The sequence below is a fragment of the Parus major genome, chromosome 1 (genome assembly GCF_001522545.3).
Source record: "Parus major isolate Abel chromosome 1, Parus_major1.1, whole genome shotgun sequence".
Taxonomy (NCBI): domain Eukaryota; kingdom Metazoa; phylum Chordata; class Aves; order Passeriformes; family Paridae; genus Parus; species Parus major.
The window spans coordinates 87751707-87766663 of NC_031768.1; the positions used below are offsets into that span (position 1 = coordinate 87751707).

General features: G+C 45.7%; 2 protein-coding genes across 2 annotated transcripts; one reads left to right on the plus strand and one right to left on the minus strand.

Moving 5' to 3' along the window:
* Positions 1–965: 965 nt before the first annotated feature.
* Positions 966–9513, plus strand: LOC107208235 (cystatin-A-like). Its single transcript, XM_015636396.3, has 3 exons — positions 966–2323; positions 7191–7292; positions 9291–9513. Exons 1-3 carry the CDS (start codon positions 2258–2260, stop codon positions 9417–9419), a joined length of 297 nt encoding a protein of 98 aa, XP_015491882.1. The 5' UTR covers positions 966–2257; the 3' UTR covers positions 9420–9513.
* A 212-nt stretch (positions 9514–9725) lies between these two features.
* LOC107208230 (cystatin-B-like) lies at positions 9726–14824 on the minus strand. Its single transcript, XM_015636381.2, has 3 exons — positions 14679–14824; positions 10930–11031; positions 9726–10556 (listed from the first exon to the last, which is right to left on the minus strand). The coding sequence occupies exons 1-3, from the start codon at positions 14742–14744 to the stop codon at positions 10428–10430; spliced, it is 297 nt and encodes a 98-aa protein (XP_015491867.1). The 5' UTR covers positions 14745–14824; the 3' UTR covers positions 9726–10427.
* Between the last annotated feature and the right edge of the window lie 133 nt (positions 14825–14957).

A 14957-nucleotide genomic window follows, 5' to 3' on the forward strand; every position in this document is an offset into this window, starting at 1 on the left:
ATTAAAAGCTTGTGCAGGATGAGTACTTCATCCCAGTCTTAGAAATATCACTGGATTTTGGGACAGCCATTAGCACTGCTGTGGAAAGGAAACAGTATTATTTGCCTCTTCAGCATCAACTTGCTGACAATTAGTCTTGATTTTTTTTCCCTTCTGCACAACTGTGCATTCTGGAGGGAAAAAAAAAAAAAAAAAGTGGTATGTTTTAAAGTCAAAAACCAGCAAACCCAGAAATATGGAGTCCAGTGAATGATTTCCACACAACATTAATATCTTTTGTTTCACACCTAGAGTCTTTCCAAGATTATAAATGAACCCTACTAGACTTTGTGCTCAGTGTATTTGTTGCTAGACAGAATCTAGAGTTCTCCAGTAGTGTACTGCTGACCTGGAGATCTTAAGACCCCTTCCCAAGGAAGGTAGCAGGATCTGTATCCTTGTGAGTGGACAGGTTTGTAAAATACCCTGGTTTAGCACTGGTGCTGTGCAGTTTTTGGACACATTCTCTGATTTCTGGCCTCAGTAAGGTGAGCTGGCTCTTCCAGTTCCTTAACTTGTCTGTCCTGCTGTGTGAATACGGCACAAGTGATTGAACGTGATCAGCATTTGAGTGAATCAGCAGGGTCTTATGCAAAAGAAGGTTTGAGTTGTCATCTCACAGCTCCATGAATAGGGCTGTGAGGAACTCCTCATCTGGGGAGAAGTTGGTAGAAGTGGCAGAATTCCAGTTTTAACAACTGTCACTCCCTTTATTCCTAAGAACTGGAAGGATTTTTCTCTCTGTTCACAAAAATGTTGTCTCAGGACAATGATTTTTCCTCAAATGCCTTTTGTCCACTTCATAGCACTGCTACTCAAGTTTGGAAAATTCTGCACTATCTTTTTTCAGTAACTGCTGAAATGCTCATCAATGTATGTAGGCCCCCTACAGCCCAAGTTTCTCAATCTCAAGGGCTTTGTACCAAAACCAGGCCTTGAAGTCAGACCTGAAGTACTTTTTTACAGTGTCTTGCATCACTTGTTATCTGTGAGGAGGAGGGTCAGCAGTATGGGTAGGACAGATAAAGTTTGTTGCTGTGGCCATAAACCTACCTGTTCCTAGAAAATTCCCTAATGCTGATGCCCACAGAAATGCCCATTGCCTGTGTGCAGCACATTCTCTCATTTCACCTGCTCCCAGGTACCTGCCCCTACAGACTAAAACGTCTCTGGTGTGTTGCTGTCGCTGGTCCTCACTCTGGAACAATATTCCTCTTATTTGCTGGTGAGGGGGATGGCAGGAATTTTTTCTTGAAATGTTAGTTCTCCCTTACCAGGGAGGGCTGCTAGCAGTTGTTAGCCTTCCCCCAGTAGGTTCTGAGCTTTGTACATTCACATTTGTGAATGTGACTGTGCCATGTGACCGTAACTGCAGAATGAATACTTCTGACTATGTGTTCTCATGTTATGTGTTTCAGCAGTGTATGTTGAAATTTGGACAGCTTTTGTGTTTTTTGATTGTATTTTGTCTTCCAGGAAATTGGCACTAGAGTTAAAAAGTAGATTTTGTTACACATTCAGTTGCTATTATGGTTGCCTGAATGCAGTTCTCGGTTTGATGGAAAAGAAGCAGAAATGCCTTACTTGCAGTACTTACCTGAATCTGGGATTGAATTATTTTCTACTTCTGGTGCTGGTGTTTATCTTGGCACCTTTTTGGTCAGGCAGAGGGAAGTCAAGTCACTGAATGTAAGATGCCATCTACTCCCCTTTCCCCACTTAGAAGGATATTGAGAGAATAAAATTCAAGTTAAATGAGACTTACGCTAAGGAAAGTGCTACATCCTTTCCTCTGATCAGGAAAAGTGTTGGGAAATACTGGGTGTATCTTTGATCTGTTTTCCAAGAGCTCAGCCTAGTCATCTGCACATGGGTGGAGAGGCAAGAGGTTCCAGCTGCAGCCCAAACCAATTCTCTTTAAGATGTGGGTGGCTGGAGGCTGTTTGCTTTTCATTTTGATGTGCAGACAATAAACACTTCTTTAAGTGCTTTTTACATTTGTTAATAATATCACCTGTGCTTTACACTGCTTTTCCCCTCCTTGACCCTGTTTGTCTCCTTCTCCAGTTCAGTAATGGTAGGCTCCATGTGTTGCAGGTCACATGATTCCATGACATGTGTGTGTATATATATGTGAGATGCCTGGGGACTCTGCTCAGACTGCGCTGAACTTCCCTCTTCAGAGCTACTCATCATTTCAGAGAAGTCACCTGCCACCATGATGCCTGGGGGCTTATCTGACACCAAGCCAGCTACACCAGAAGTTCAGCAGCTTGTTAACCAGGTGAGTTCACCCTGTCTCTAGACTAAGTTACTTGTGTGCAAAGAGGCCATTCCTGAAGCTTGTGTAAAGCCTGGGAGACTAAGCCAGGTTTTAAACTGAAGAAGCTCATGCTGAAAATGGGAATCCCCTTGATTGGCAGTGTTTTCTCATCATTCTGTGTAGGAAGTGGCTTGGTACGACTGAGACAAACCACTTCCCTGTCGCCTCCTTGTCCATGGCCAGGCATGGTACTGGCTACCTTCAGTGAATGTGTGAAGTTCCAAGCCCAGCTCTGCTATGCCAGCAGTGAGGTCACTTGTTTGTAATGAGAGGTGGCATATTGGAAGGGAAAAAGTTGTACATGGTAGGATTCACTCCTCAGTGAAGGACTGCATAGGACAAACCACATGCTAGTATGCAGTAAAGAATTATCTATGCAGGACAAAGCTATTTTTATTTTAAATGGTGTGTTCCCTGCTGGCATTAAGTGTTTTCTAGAGTCACAGCTGTGATACAGGGGCTGCTGGTGGGGCAAGGTGAGCTTGGCACAAGGCAGGCCAGTGAGTGAGCCCAGTTGCCAGGTGGTTGGATACAGGCAGTGGTCCTGTCCTGGAGCAGCTGTGTAAGCAGCACCTCTGCAGATCCTCTAATGCCCTGCAGTGCAGCAGCTCTTTTAAAAGAATAGTATAAAATGCATCCTGACGAATGAAAGGGGACAACATATCATGGGAAAACTCCCATCTTACGTTCCCACCCACCCAATAGTCTTTACCCTTCTGGCTCTGGAAGATGAGCTCTTCTCCCTTTGGCAATTGCACTCAGGCACTCCTCAAAGAGGAAACAAAAATAGGAAGTAGCAGGGCTGAATGCATTGGCCAATACAGCTGCACACTTGCTATTCCTGATGTGCAGGGCTCCCAGCTCTCTCCTTTGCTGTGCCACCGAGGACAGAGTTTGCACCAGCATCCTTCCATGTCTTCTGTGATCTGCAAGCTGTGACCAGGCAGCCCAGTACTCTGTCACGGCTCTTTTCTGTAGTCCACAGGTGGAGGGGATAAGGTTTAACATCCATTTTACTGATAGAAGATGCTCTGTGTTACAGGAGGAGGCTGATTTAGCAAAGTGATACAAATATAATGGTAACTTGATACAGGTCTAAGTTACTCTTAGCAAAATGCACTGACTGCAGTCCTGGTTCCCTGAGGATACCAGCGTGTTCTGCACTCCTGGTCTGTACAGCATGCTCTGTCAGGACACTGGACATCCTCAGTGACTGGAAAGGGGGATGTGGGTTGAAGTAAGCTGTAGCTAGTGGTTTTCTTCAAAATTCTTTTGTCCAACTATTTAGTTTTTATACTCAGGATTGGACAGAACCATGTGTTCACTCCCCCAATGCCGGTCCGGCTAACTCAGGGGTGTGTTCTCTTTCTTTGATTGAACTCGGGGAGTTACACCACCACATGATCCCCTCCACTGACAAAGCTATTTATCAGAAACGCCCTGTGGTCAACCTTTGTGTTGAGATAAAATCAACTTATTTGCAAAGCTGTGATCAGTCACACCCTGCTTTATTCCCTGGATTTCATGCATAGCATGTCACCCTCCCCAGCTCCTCTGAGCCTTCTTCCATTGCAGGGCTTTACTGGTCAGTCACAGCTGGGCTCACCAGAGTTGGGGACATGTACATGAGGGAGGGCTGGAGTTTGGGGTAATGGGTTAGTCAGAGATGATTTACTGCAGAGCAGAAAGACAAAATGGATGATCTACAATTGTTTGGGGGGCACTGACTTAATTACCTGGGAGCAGAATTACTGCTCCTTCTATTCTGGCAGGAATGTTTGAATGAGCAGCACTTGCAGAGATCAGAAATTCCCTTTTACCTGTGGAGGGGAGACTAGCAAGGGACTTGTAGTGCCTTTGCGTATTTGCCATTCTTGCTTCCTCATGTTTAAGATGGGGCCAGCTGAGGCTGTGAAATTTAACTAATGAGTTTGTGAAATGCCTCAAGCACCATGCCAGATACTGAGCTTCATTTTCAATGCTGGGCTGTGTTATTTATGGGTCATCAGAAGTCTTGCAGTGTGTATTGGAGGTGAAGCCACAGCACCTGAGTTGGTGAGCAAACAGGCACTTGAAAATCTGAGTGCTGGTTTCAGGCAGTGCTAATGCTCCCAGAGTACAGGGCACATATGGGATCTGAAATGTGCATAGCACAAAGTTTCTGTTTGATTCCAGAAAAGCACTGATCCTAATTTTAGTGTTCTTTTGTTCTCAGTAGCTTCAGGAAAATGAAAAGAGATTGTTCTTTGCTCTTTTATTTTCTGCAAGGTGAAATTTCTGCACTGTGCTGAGAGCAGGAGAGAGAATGCTTCCTGGTCCTTTTCCCCCCTGCAGAAGCTTTGCTATAATCCTCTAAGGAAAATATTCTTATGGAAACCTTATGTTGGGGAAATCCTGCTATCCTTCCAGCCTAAGTGTCACCCTTTCATGAAGAAATTCTTTGGGCTTTTATGCTCTGCTGAGCAGAGAAGCAATTCCTATGATTCCAGTGAAGTTGTGAAGAGCTTCTGCAGAGCTTGGAATGTGCAAGGTCTGTCTGCTCCTGGGATTATGTAATTATTTACTTATACCTGTGCTTTGTCTCTAGCCATCATTAGTGAGCTGAGGAATGTTATTTATTTGGTCTCCTTGTTTTACAGTTGTTGCCCAAAACTGGGGAATGTTTAGGGTTTAGGATGTGGTTAGGTAAGAGCGTAGGAATGTTCTATTTTTTCACCCAAGGATTAAGGAGCTGTTTGGCTGGTTGATTTTACTTAAAACTCAGTCTGTAAATAAATGGGGGACATAGTGGTCAGAGGAGAGAGCAAAACTGGAGAGAAGCGGCTTTGTTTTGTTTTGTTCTGAGAGGGGAATATGATGCACCAAAAGTTGCCACTTAGGAGCATTCTAGGAGGCCCCTGCCCCAGTCAGATGGAAGGGTGTTGGGAATTAAAATTTCCCTGGTTTGCCTGAGTTAGCAGCTCCTCAGCTGAAAGTATCACTGTCAGTTCCTGGCGATAGAAGCTGCTCAGCAGAAGAGCTGAGCAACTCTGAGTAAGAGATCATGAGGAAGCTGAATAGGATGATAATTTCTGGCTGTCTGTAAACGATCTGGATGTTCCTTGGGTGCTCTCTGTGACCTTCCTGCTAGGAAGGAATGTCATGGGAGTGGCAGCCAGCTGTAGGTGCCTGTGCTGGGAAAGTAAATGAATTCAGTGCGTTCCTGTGAAACAGGTGGGTGGTGAGAAGCACTGAGGTACTGCTGGCCCTGCCCAGGGCATGAGTAGGCCGACACTGACACTGCTCCTCTGCACAAACTCAGTAACGCATCTGGTCATCAGCGTGGGTGTCATGTGCAGAGGGGCACCACATCACCCAGCCTAGGAAAGATTGTCTCTGCTTTCTGTGTGGTGGTGATGCAGTGATCATGAAATGGGAGAGTTTTTAGTTCTTGGAGAAGTAAGGAAGGGCAACAGCAAAACTGCTGTCTTGGACTCAGAGGGAAGACTTTGGCTTATTTGTCAGCTGCTTGAATGAGTCCCCTGGGAGGCAGTCCTGAAGGGCAAAGAGATCCAGGAAGGCTGGGCATCCTTCAAGAGGGAAATCGTAAAGGTGCAGGAACAGGGTGTCCCTATGTGCCAAAAGACAAGCTGGTGGGGAAGAAGACTGGACTGGCTGAACAGAAGGTTTTGGCAGGAACCCAGGGTAAAAAATAGAGTTTATAAGCTTTGGAAGATGGGACAGGCAACTCAGGAGGATTACAGAGGTGTGAGGTTATGCAGAAAGTCCGAAAGACAAAACCCCTGTAAGAACTCTGGCCACTGTCAGAAGCAGTGACAAAAAGTGTTCTTATGAATACATCAGGAATGAAAAGAGGGCTAATGAGAACCTCCATCATTTGCTGGATGTTGGGGAAAGCACTGCCACAAAAAAAGAAAGAAAAGGCTGAGGTACTTAAAGCCTTCTTAACCTGAATTATTTATAGTCTGACCAGTTGTCCTAAGGGTACCAGCTCCCTGAGCTGGAAGACAGACAAGGAATACAATGAAGCTCCCACAATCCAGCAGGAAACAGTGACCTGCTTCTGCACTTAAACATGAGTAAATCTATGGGGCTGGGTGGAATCCATCTAAGGGTACTCAGGGAGCTCATGGAAGAGCTCTCCAAGCCACTGTCCATGATTTACCAGTGCTCCTGATGAACCAGGGAGGTGTCACACAGCTGGAGTTTGTCTAATTTGATGCTCCTCTAAAAGAACATCTGGAAGAATGGCAGGAAGGAGGATCCAGGGAGCTACAGACCTGTCAGGCTGACCTCAGTGCCAAGGAAGGTCATGAACAGCTCATCCTGAGTGCCATTGCACAGCATGTGCAGGGCAAGCAGGAGTCAAGCCTAGCCAGAATAGGTTCATGCAAGGCGGGTTTTGCTTGACCAACCTGATCTCTTTCCATGACCTGCCTCGTGGATGAGGGAAAGGCTGTGGATGTTGTCTCCCTGGACCTTAGTAGAGCCTCTGACACCAATTCCTGCAGCATTCTACTGAAGAAGCCTGGGCAGGTGCACTGCTCACTGGTGAAAAAACCAGCTGGATGGCTGGGCCCAGGGAGGGGTGGTGAATGAAGTTACACATGGCTGGTCAAAAGTGGTGCAGCCAGAGCTCAGTGTTGGGGCCAGTCCTGTTTAATATCTTTACTGATTATCTGGACAAGGGGTTTGAAGGTGCCTGTAGTCACTTTGTGGACGAGTTTCATTAAGGGAGTATGTTTGAAAAGATGAAAATTGGAGTGGTATATGTGAAGGAAATCCCTAAATATCAACCTGCCAATCATTTTTCCCTTTCTTTTTACAGGTGAAGTCACAGTTTGAAAGCCGTGCAAACACAAACTGTGCTGCCTTTACAGCCATAGTATATAAGACTCAAGTGGTTGCTGGGACAATGTACTTTATTAAGGTTTGTATATATTGTAGGAGGGAGTGTTTTGGAATTAAATGATACAGGTGACTTGCAGAGTGGCTTACAGCTAGAAAGAGAAGCAAACATCACAGGAAGCTGTCTGATACAAGAGAAGTTGGGACTACCTCCCAACTCCAAATGCTTATAAAATTCCTCTGTTTGGTACTACTGTAAGCAAGAATATAAATATTATAAAACATGCCCTGTGCTTATTCAGATGTGACTGGTAAGCTTCTTGGGATCATCCCTCTCAAGGACTGTAGATTGCCTTCCCAACTCAAGTTATTTCAACAAGTCATAACTGGTCTCCTGTTTCCTTTCAAGAAAATAGTGTCCAAGTCCTTCAGTTGTGTTTGTTGGGATGAAATTGAATTCAGCTTGAGGAACTGATAGAGAGATGAGTCAATTTTGTGGTGTGGTGCATGCATGTCTGCTGACTGGTTTTACATGCAAGCAGGTGTGTTGATGTTTTGGTTCTGTGTCAGGTGCTGCAGAGGTACAGCCTGCCTGCTGGTTCTTTCTGTGTTTTCAAAACTCCCTGTATGCTGCAGAGGGAAAACGGGTAATGCTTAATTTGGAGCCCTCTGATAGCACCGTTTCTCCTTTACTGGAAACTGATGGATGTGAGCAGCTTTCTGTGAAGTATCACAGCAGAAATGGCTGGGTGTATTTTTCATCTGAAGGCCAGCAAGCACTGCTGAACAGCAGACTGGCCTTCTGGAGCAGAGCAGGCATGGCTTGTGACTGCTAAAACCCCACGTGTGCGTGGACATGTGCCTGGCAGTGTGTGTCCCATTGGCAAGAGAATTGGAAGAATTCTTTTATTAGAGAAATTGGCCTGTAATGTTTGGGGGAGATAATTCTGCAGAGAGAGACACTGTGAGCATTAGCTCCACACTTCTCATATGTAGTTGAGCCCAGAAGGACAGAGGCTGCCAAACAGTCTTCTTTCCCAGGTGCTCCTTTAAAAGAACTCTTAACGCAGAAATGAAGATTGATGTATTACTGAATGTGGAAGAAATCCATTTGTAACACTAGAAAATGATGATTTATCTCTTCTTTCCCAATTTTACCAGTGGTGGATAACAGTTCCTCATTTTAGCATTAACTGGAACAAACTCTGCCACCACAAGACTCATTCTTTAATATTTCTCAGTCTTCCACCTCACTGACGTTTTACCAGCAGACTTATAGCTGAGATGCAGTCCAGACCAAGCATAGCAGAACACTGCAACCACCAGAAAGCATGTAGAAACCTCTTGGAGCCTAAGGCATTAAAGTTTCCATGTCCCTCACTGAGGGAAAGTTTAGCACCTGTTGTGCTTAGCTCTGTAAGAATGAAATTTTACAGCTTCCTACCAAGGCTTTATGTGAGGACTTGCTAGGAGGGAGGGTGAATTTCTTTGATGAGTATTTATTCCAGGCACTCCCAAAAGCAGCAGGATGTGTCAGGTTCCCTGTTCAGACAGGAATGTGTTTGGAGTAACTCTGCAGACCAGGGATCCTGGCTTTCAGGTTGTCATTGCTTCTCAGGACCATGTGCTGGTCCTTCTATATTAGATCTTTCTGTACCTTTTGGGAGCTGACATGGTGTCTGCACTGTGTCCCATCCCAAAGTTATGGAAGTTTCCTCATTGTCTCTTGTCTCCCATGAGTGTGCCAGGAAGCTGTGAGCAAATGTGCTGGCAAATGTAAAAGGACACCATCAAAACCTTTCTCCTGTTGCATCTTCTGGGGCTTCCACACCCAAACCGTTCTGCTCATTTTCCCTTCACCAGAGTCTGAGGGTTTTTAATACAGTTTTCTACAGGTGTAGACAGTTCCTGCCACCAGTTACTATGCAGACATGGATAAGAGCTGTTGAAGCAAAAATGAAGGTACATCTAAAATTAAGGTCCTGAGCAAAGATATTCTTTCAAGAATGTAAAGAACAGCCTTTTGTTTGAACCTGCTTTGATTTCATGATCCTCACTTCCCCACTCTTTTGGTTTCTAGGTCCAAGTTTCCAATGCTGAATATGTCCACCTAAAGGTGTTTCAGAGTCTTCCTCATGAGAACCAAGGTCCCAGCCTTGTCAGTTTTCAGACTGGCAAAACCAGAGATGACCCTCTGACCTACTTCTAAGACCTGATGAAGTGCAGTGCCTCACCTCTGCAAATCCTATGGGGGTTCTGCCTGTGATAGTAAATAAAATAAATTTGGAAAGCTGTTGTCCATATTTTCCTTTTGCTGCTGACATACCTGCAGAGGTCTTTCTTGTTATCTTTCATGTCTTGTCACAAGATTAAAATAAAGTATTTCTAATTAAGACAGAATAAACATAAGGTTTTCTGGAATATAAAAAACACTTAAGGAAAAAAAGCTGAGCAAGATAATAATCAATACTAAAAACCAGAGACTAGAACACTAAAGCACCAGTCAAAGATGCCATTTCAAGTCAACAGAAATGTTTATTATTATAAATGCAGAAATGCTTGTCCAGCTTAAGTGCCTTTCCTGGACTTTTCCATAGGACCAAGAACATAAGCAAGCTGGTTTGGTATTTTAAACTCACACACCCTCTACGGGACATTACGTGCTACTGCTGCAAGAGGATGAGCATGATTACCAAGGGAATGTTTGTTTCAAACTACTCTAAGCCTCTTTCTCTTCCTTGCAAAACTGCTTCAGCTTGAGTCTCTCATCAGGTCTTTGCCCATAAAATACAAAGCAGAGTTTAAATCTAGATATTTAAATCACATATATTCACAGTTGCAAAACAGAACCAAAAAGACTGAGGTTTTCTTCTTGCTCCTTGCTGCAAATATATGAGTGCTGGTGCCATTCCCCTTCCAATTTCCAGACCAAGGAAGTTCAAAAACAGGACTTAGCCACAGTATTCTGGTTAAGATGCACTAAAACCAAGTTGTAATAAAAGTAGGGTTTACATTAGTGCAGGTAATAGGAGAAACCTGTGACTCTCAGATTTGGAGATTGCACAGGAAGGGAATGGCATAAAAGAAATTTATTTTTTTCCCTATGATAAAGAAAAGACACTTTTTTTTCTGCCTTTGTTGGCACAGGAATCAACATTTTGCAGCCTGTAGGAAATGCACATAAGAACCAACTAGGGAAACACAGCAGAGAAGGTTGCTAGAAGTAAGCCAGTTCATCGTGCTTTGCCTTGCTGCTCTGGTAACTGTGGAGGCTCAGCTGCTCGTTCTCGTGGGGGAGGCTCTTGAACACCCGCAGGTGCATGAACTCCTCATTCCCAACATGGACCTGCAAAGCACGAAACCCAGTGAGATCCCTGCAGGGGGAGCAGCCTGCAGCAGGACGGGTGGCAGAGGCTGGGCTGGTTTGAGGGTGGAGCAGCAGACAGGCAGTAAGAAAAAACATTGGTTTGTTTTAAACCAGACTAGGAGCTGTGACTTTGCAGAAATGTGACCTAATCTTCCCATGAAAATAGAGAAAAGAGGATCTCTCTAGCAAATAGGGAGAGGGACTGGGAGGTGGATATTTGTGGCTTTTTACTGTACAGTTTTTTTTCTTATGGTCAAATCATAAGCATTCTCCTCTAGCTAAGAGGGAAAAAAACCCCCCATTCCAAATATTATATATATTAATGTAAAAGAAACAATCCAGCATCTTCTACCTTGATGAAGTAGTTTGTTCCAGCAACCACCTGAGTTTTAAACTCCACTGCAGTGAAGACATCAAAGGTTTTCCCTTCTTTTTCTTCTAGCTGAGCTTTTACCTTAAGGAAACAATAGGTTCTTTAAGACTGATGCAAGATTCAATTATTCAGAACTTAAGGCTTACAGATCACTGCTGCTGAATTCCCAGACACAGAGTTTTTTGCTTTTCCAGGACATTAAAAGACCAAAATTAATCATGTTAAGTTTTGTGTGAAAACAGACCCGGAATCTAGGGAGGTGGCAAAGTTGAGACCAAGGTGGGTGTCAGACACTACAGACCTGGACAACACTTGAGAGTTCTTTCAGCATGCCTGCTGGAATGTGTTTTCAAACTGCAAAACAGTGCTCAAGGAGTCATAATAACCCATCCATACCCTAGAGGGAGCCATGAACTCCTGAGATGCAGCTCTTCTCTCCTGCACTGGGCAGTCTAGCACATTGTGGCTATATGGAAAATTCTTGGTCAGGAAAGCAGAAGACTTCAGCCTTTGTTTTGCAGGGCAAGATGAGTTGGTCTTGGAGTCTTTGCCTGCAAGTCCTTGCCTGCTCCAGGCTGCACCTCCTGCACTGCATCATTGCACAGCCCTCCCTTCACCCCCAGGGCAGTGGTACCAACAACAGATTGATCCTCCAGCTATATGGTGTATTCTCCTTCCTAAATACAAGGAAAATAGATACATCTGCACTATTGCCTAAATCCCACATGCTTCCTTGTGGGGGGAAATAAAGTGCCAACTTGCTATTGCTCAGGTGCTGTAGGTGAAGCAGGAATAGAAACAATTCCTTCAACAGGGTATGTTCTCCCACCTCTCCAACTTCCAGAACTCTGGTGGCTTTTCAATGACCATTCTGTCCCTGCAAGCTGTGTCCATGCTTCTTATCTTCTCTCAGAGGCCACACCTCTACACTTCCTCCAGGTTATGATCAGTATGTCACAAGCAAGATAATAATGTCTGGATACTTTTCTGTTTGTTTTTTGCCATATCCAAGCTGCATTCTAAGATGCACTGAAGGGCACAGCCCCAGAAAGCACCATGATTCAGTTCTGCCTCCTCCCTTACTCCTGAGTCAGAGGCTGGAGCAACTGGTTTCAGTTTTCATCACTAGAGATACTTTTACAAATTTTAAGCAGCAAGGCAGATGTAAGTCTCCTGCTGGCCCTATCCGGTTCTGTGCTCCTTTAGCAATCCTAGGCACTGTGCAACTTTGGTTTCTGAGGTCACTAAATCAGCCCAGCTCAGCACATTTTGTATTTCCACCAGCAAGCTGAACACTGGGCCCTGGATGCAGACAGCTCAGTCCTGCAGCTGCAAGCTTTTCAGGGTGTTATCACATGTGGCAGTGAGTCACCACAGCATGTGACAAACGAGCATCCTGAGTCAGTGTGGAGAGGGAGATCCCAGACAGAAATACTCTCCCAAAAACCTGGTTCTTGGTCTGTCTGTATCTGGGAGTCCTGGTGTTACCAAACTTAATGGCATACTGGGCTGCATAAGCAGGAGCCTAGCCAGAAGACAGGCAAGTGATTATTGCCCTTTACTCAGCCCTTGTTAGAAAATGTGGAATCCTGTGTCCAGTTCTTGGTCCCCAGTACAAGGCAGACATCAATAAACCATAGTGATCTCAGTGAAGGGTCACCAGGAGCACTCCATGAGTACACCAGGATGGCTGGAGCACTTGTGCTGTGAGGAGAGGAAGAAAATGAGCTTGCTCAGCCCAGGGAAGAGAAGGCTTTGAAGATAACTTTCCAGTACCTAAAAGAAGCTAGGCTCTTTCCAGGGATGAAACTTTCCAGACGGCAGAAGAAAGAGACACAATGGTCATAAAGTGAAACTGGAGGTTCAGACTGGATACAAAGAGAAACATTTCCCCTGAGGACATTCCTGCAATACAGGAGGAGTGTTCAGAGAAGCTGTGCATTTTCCATTCTTGGAAGTTTTCAGGACCTGACAGGACAAAGCTCTGAGTAGCCTGAGGATGCTGACCCTGTGCTCAGGCAGGAGGTGCAGTCCCTTCCCACCAAAACAATCCATGATTCAGTCACAGGGCTGGAAATGATCATGCCCTGAAGGCTCTCCACTGCCCTATAACTAAAAAGCAGATGGTTCAGAATCACCCTGAATAAGCACTGTCAGTTATCAGTGAGAAGCCAAAGCTGAGCAGGCCTGGGTGGAAATCTTTGCTGTGAAGAGGCTGTTCCTATGATTATGTTCCTAAGCCAGACACTGCCAAAGGAAGCCTTCCTGCCCTGTGTGACACTAACACCTGCTCTGGGTCACAAAACTGAACAACATTTGGCCATCACAAGGATTCTTATGAAACTGTAAAATGAAGGCAAGAACTGGAAAAGCAGGAACTGGGAATATGTTTATAGCAAGCAAACTGGCGGGCTCTAATAAATCTCCCCAAGGACCTGATTTTAAGCAAACAAAATTATTTGAGAAGGCTACCTCAATTTAACAAAACTGATCTTTTCTCTGTCAGTGTCCAGATGAGGATATGAGTACATGGGCAAGTTTGGGTTTTCCCACCTGTATTTCATTAAAAGAAGTAATTTAAACTGACAGTCAAAACAAGCTGGATAAACTTTAAAGTATTTAGGTGATTTAAATGAAAACATGAGAATTTCAGTTAATTCTGTTCACTTCTGAATCCAACAGGGTGATTTTTTGGATTACCAAACCACTGCAGTCCATGACAGAACAGAAAATCAGGATTTCAAACCTAGTTTTAAGCCCATGTTAATTGCATATCTGCATTACCTTTAACATTACATGTAGGCCTTTTCACTTCAAAGCAATAATTATGACTCTCGGCAATTCTCAATCATGTACTTATTACTGCAAACTCAGGCTTAGGAGATGCACATCTCTCCCTTTTCCTAAAACACAGAATTCTCAGACTTTACAAGCTAAATGTTAATTTCAGTGTCTGCTGTGCCTTTGGGTGCTCTGTATGTGTTTGGGAACTGCTCCTACCTGGGGAACAGGCCCAGGCAATGATAAAGAGTGTCAGAAGCTGGAGCACATCCTTCATCTTCGCTCTCCAGCTTACCACATCCTAGCTGACAAAGTCAAAAAGCAGAAGGAACTTGAGTTTCCAGGACAAAAAGAACACGTGCTTTTAAAGAACTTAGTTGCACACTGGCATTTTTAGAGTAAAAGCATGTGTTCCAATAATGAGCAGTAACCCAAGGTACTGTACATAGTACCAGGATTTGGAGCTGGCAATGGCTGGAGCTGAATTCTGTGCTGGAGAAAAACAGAAGCAGCGAAGAAGCTTTCTTGCTTATTCCATGTTTCACCCCCTCAAAAAAACCCCAAACAATCCCCCCTTCCTACGCACCCAACAAAAACCCAAAACCCCAAAGGCACGCACAAGGTTCAGATTTTGTAAGAAGCACCGGAGCTCGTTCCCCGAGCCCAAGGCAATGGCTCTGTCGGGTTTCCCCGCTCACCCAGCGCTGCCCACGCTCCGTCTGGAGTCAACAGGGCCACGCCAGGCGGGCACAGGGACGGAGAGCTCCGGGAGCCGCTCGGCGCATTCCCCATTCCTGCCACCTTTTACACCGGGGGGCGGTGTCCCGGCCCCGGCCGCGCAGAGCAATGGCCGAGCTCGCCCCGGGCCCTGGACAGGCCCTGCGCGGCCTTGCCGCCCCTGCGGGACCCTCCCGCGGAGCGCCCCGGCCCCGGCCCCGGCCCCTCACCTGCTCCGCGATCCGCTGCGTCTCGTCGGTGGCGGGCCGGGCCGCCGCGGCACCTCCGCACAACATGGTGACACCGCTCCGCTTCTCCCGCTCCGCTCCGCGCCGATCCCGCCCCTCGGGCGGTGCCGGGGCGGTGCCGGGCCCGGGAACCGCGGGCCGGGGTTCGGCGGCCGAGAGCGGCCCCGCCCGGCCCCGCCCAGCCGCGAGGGTCTCAGCGCGGTCCAGCGCTGCCCGAGCTTGGCGGGGTCGGCTGAAAACAGAAATGGCCCAAAGCGACAC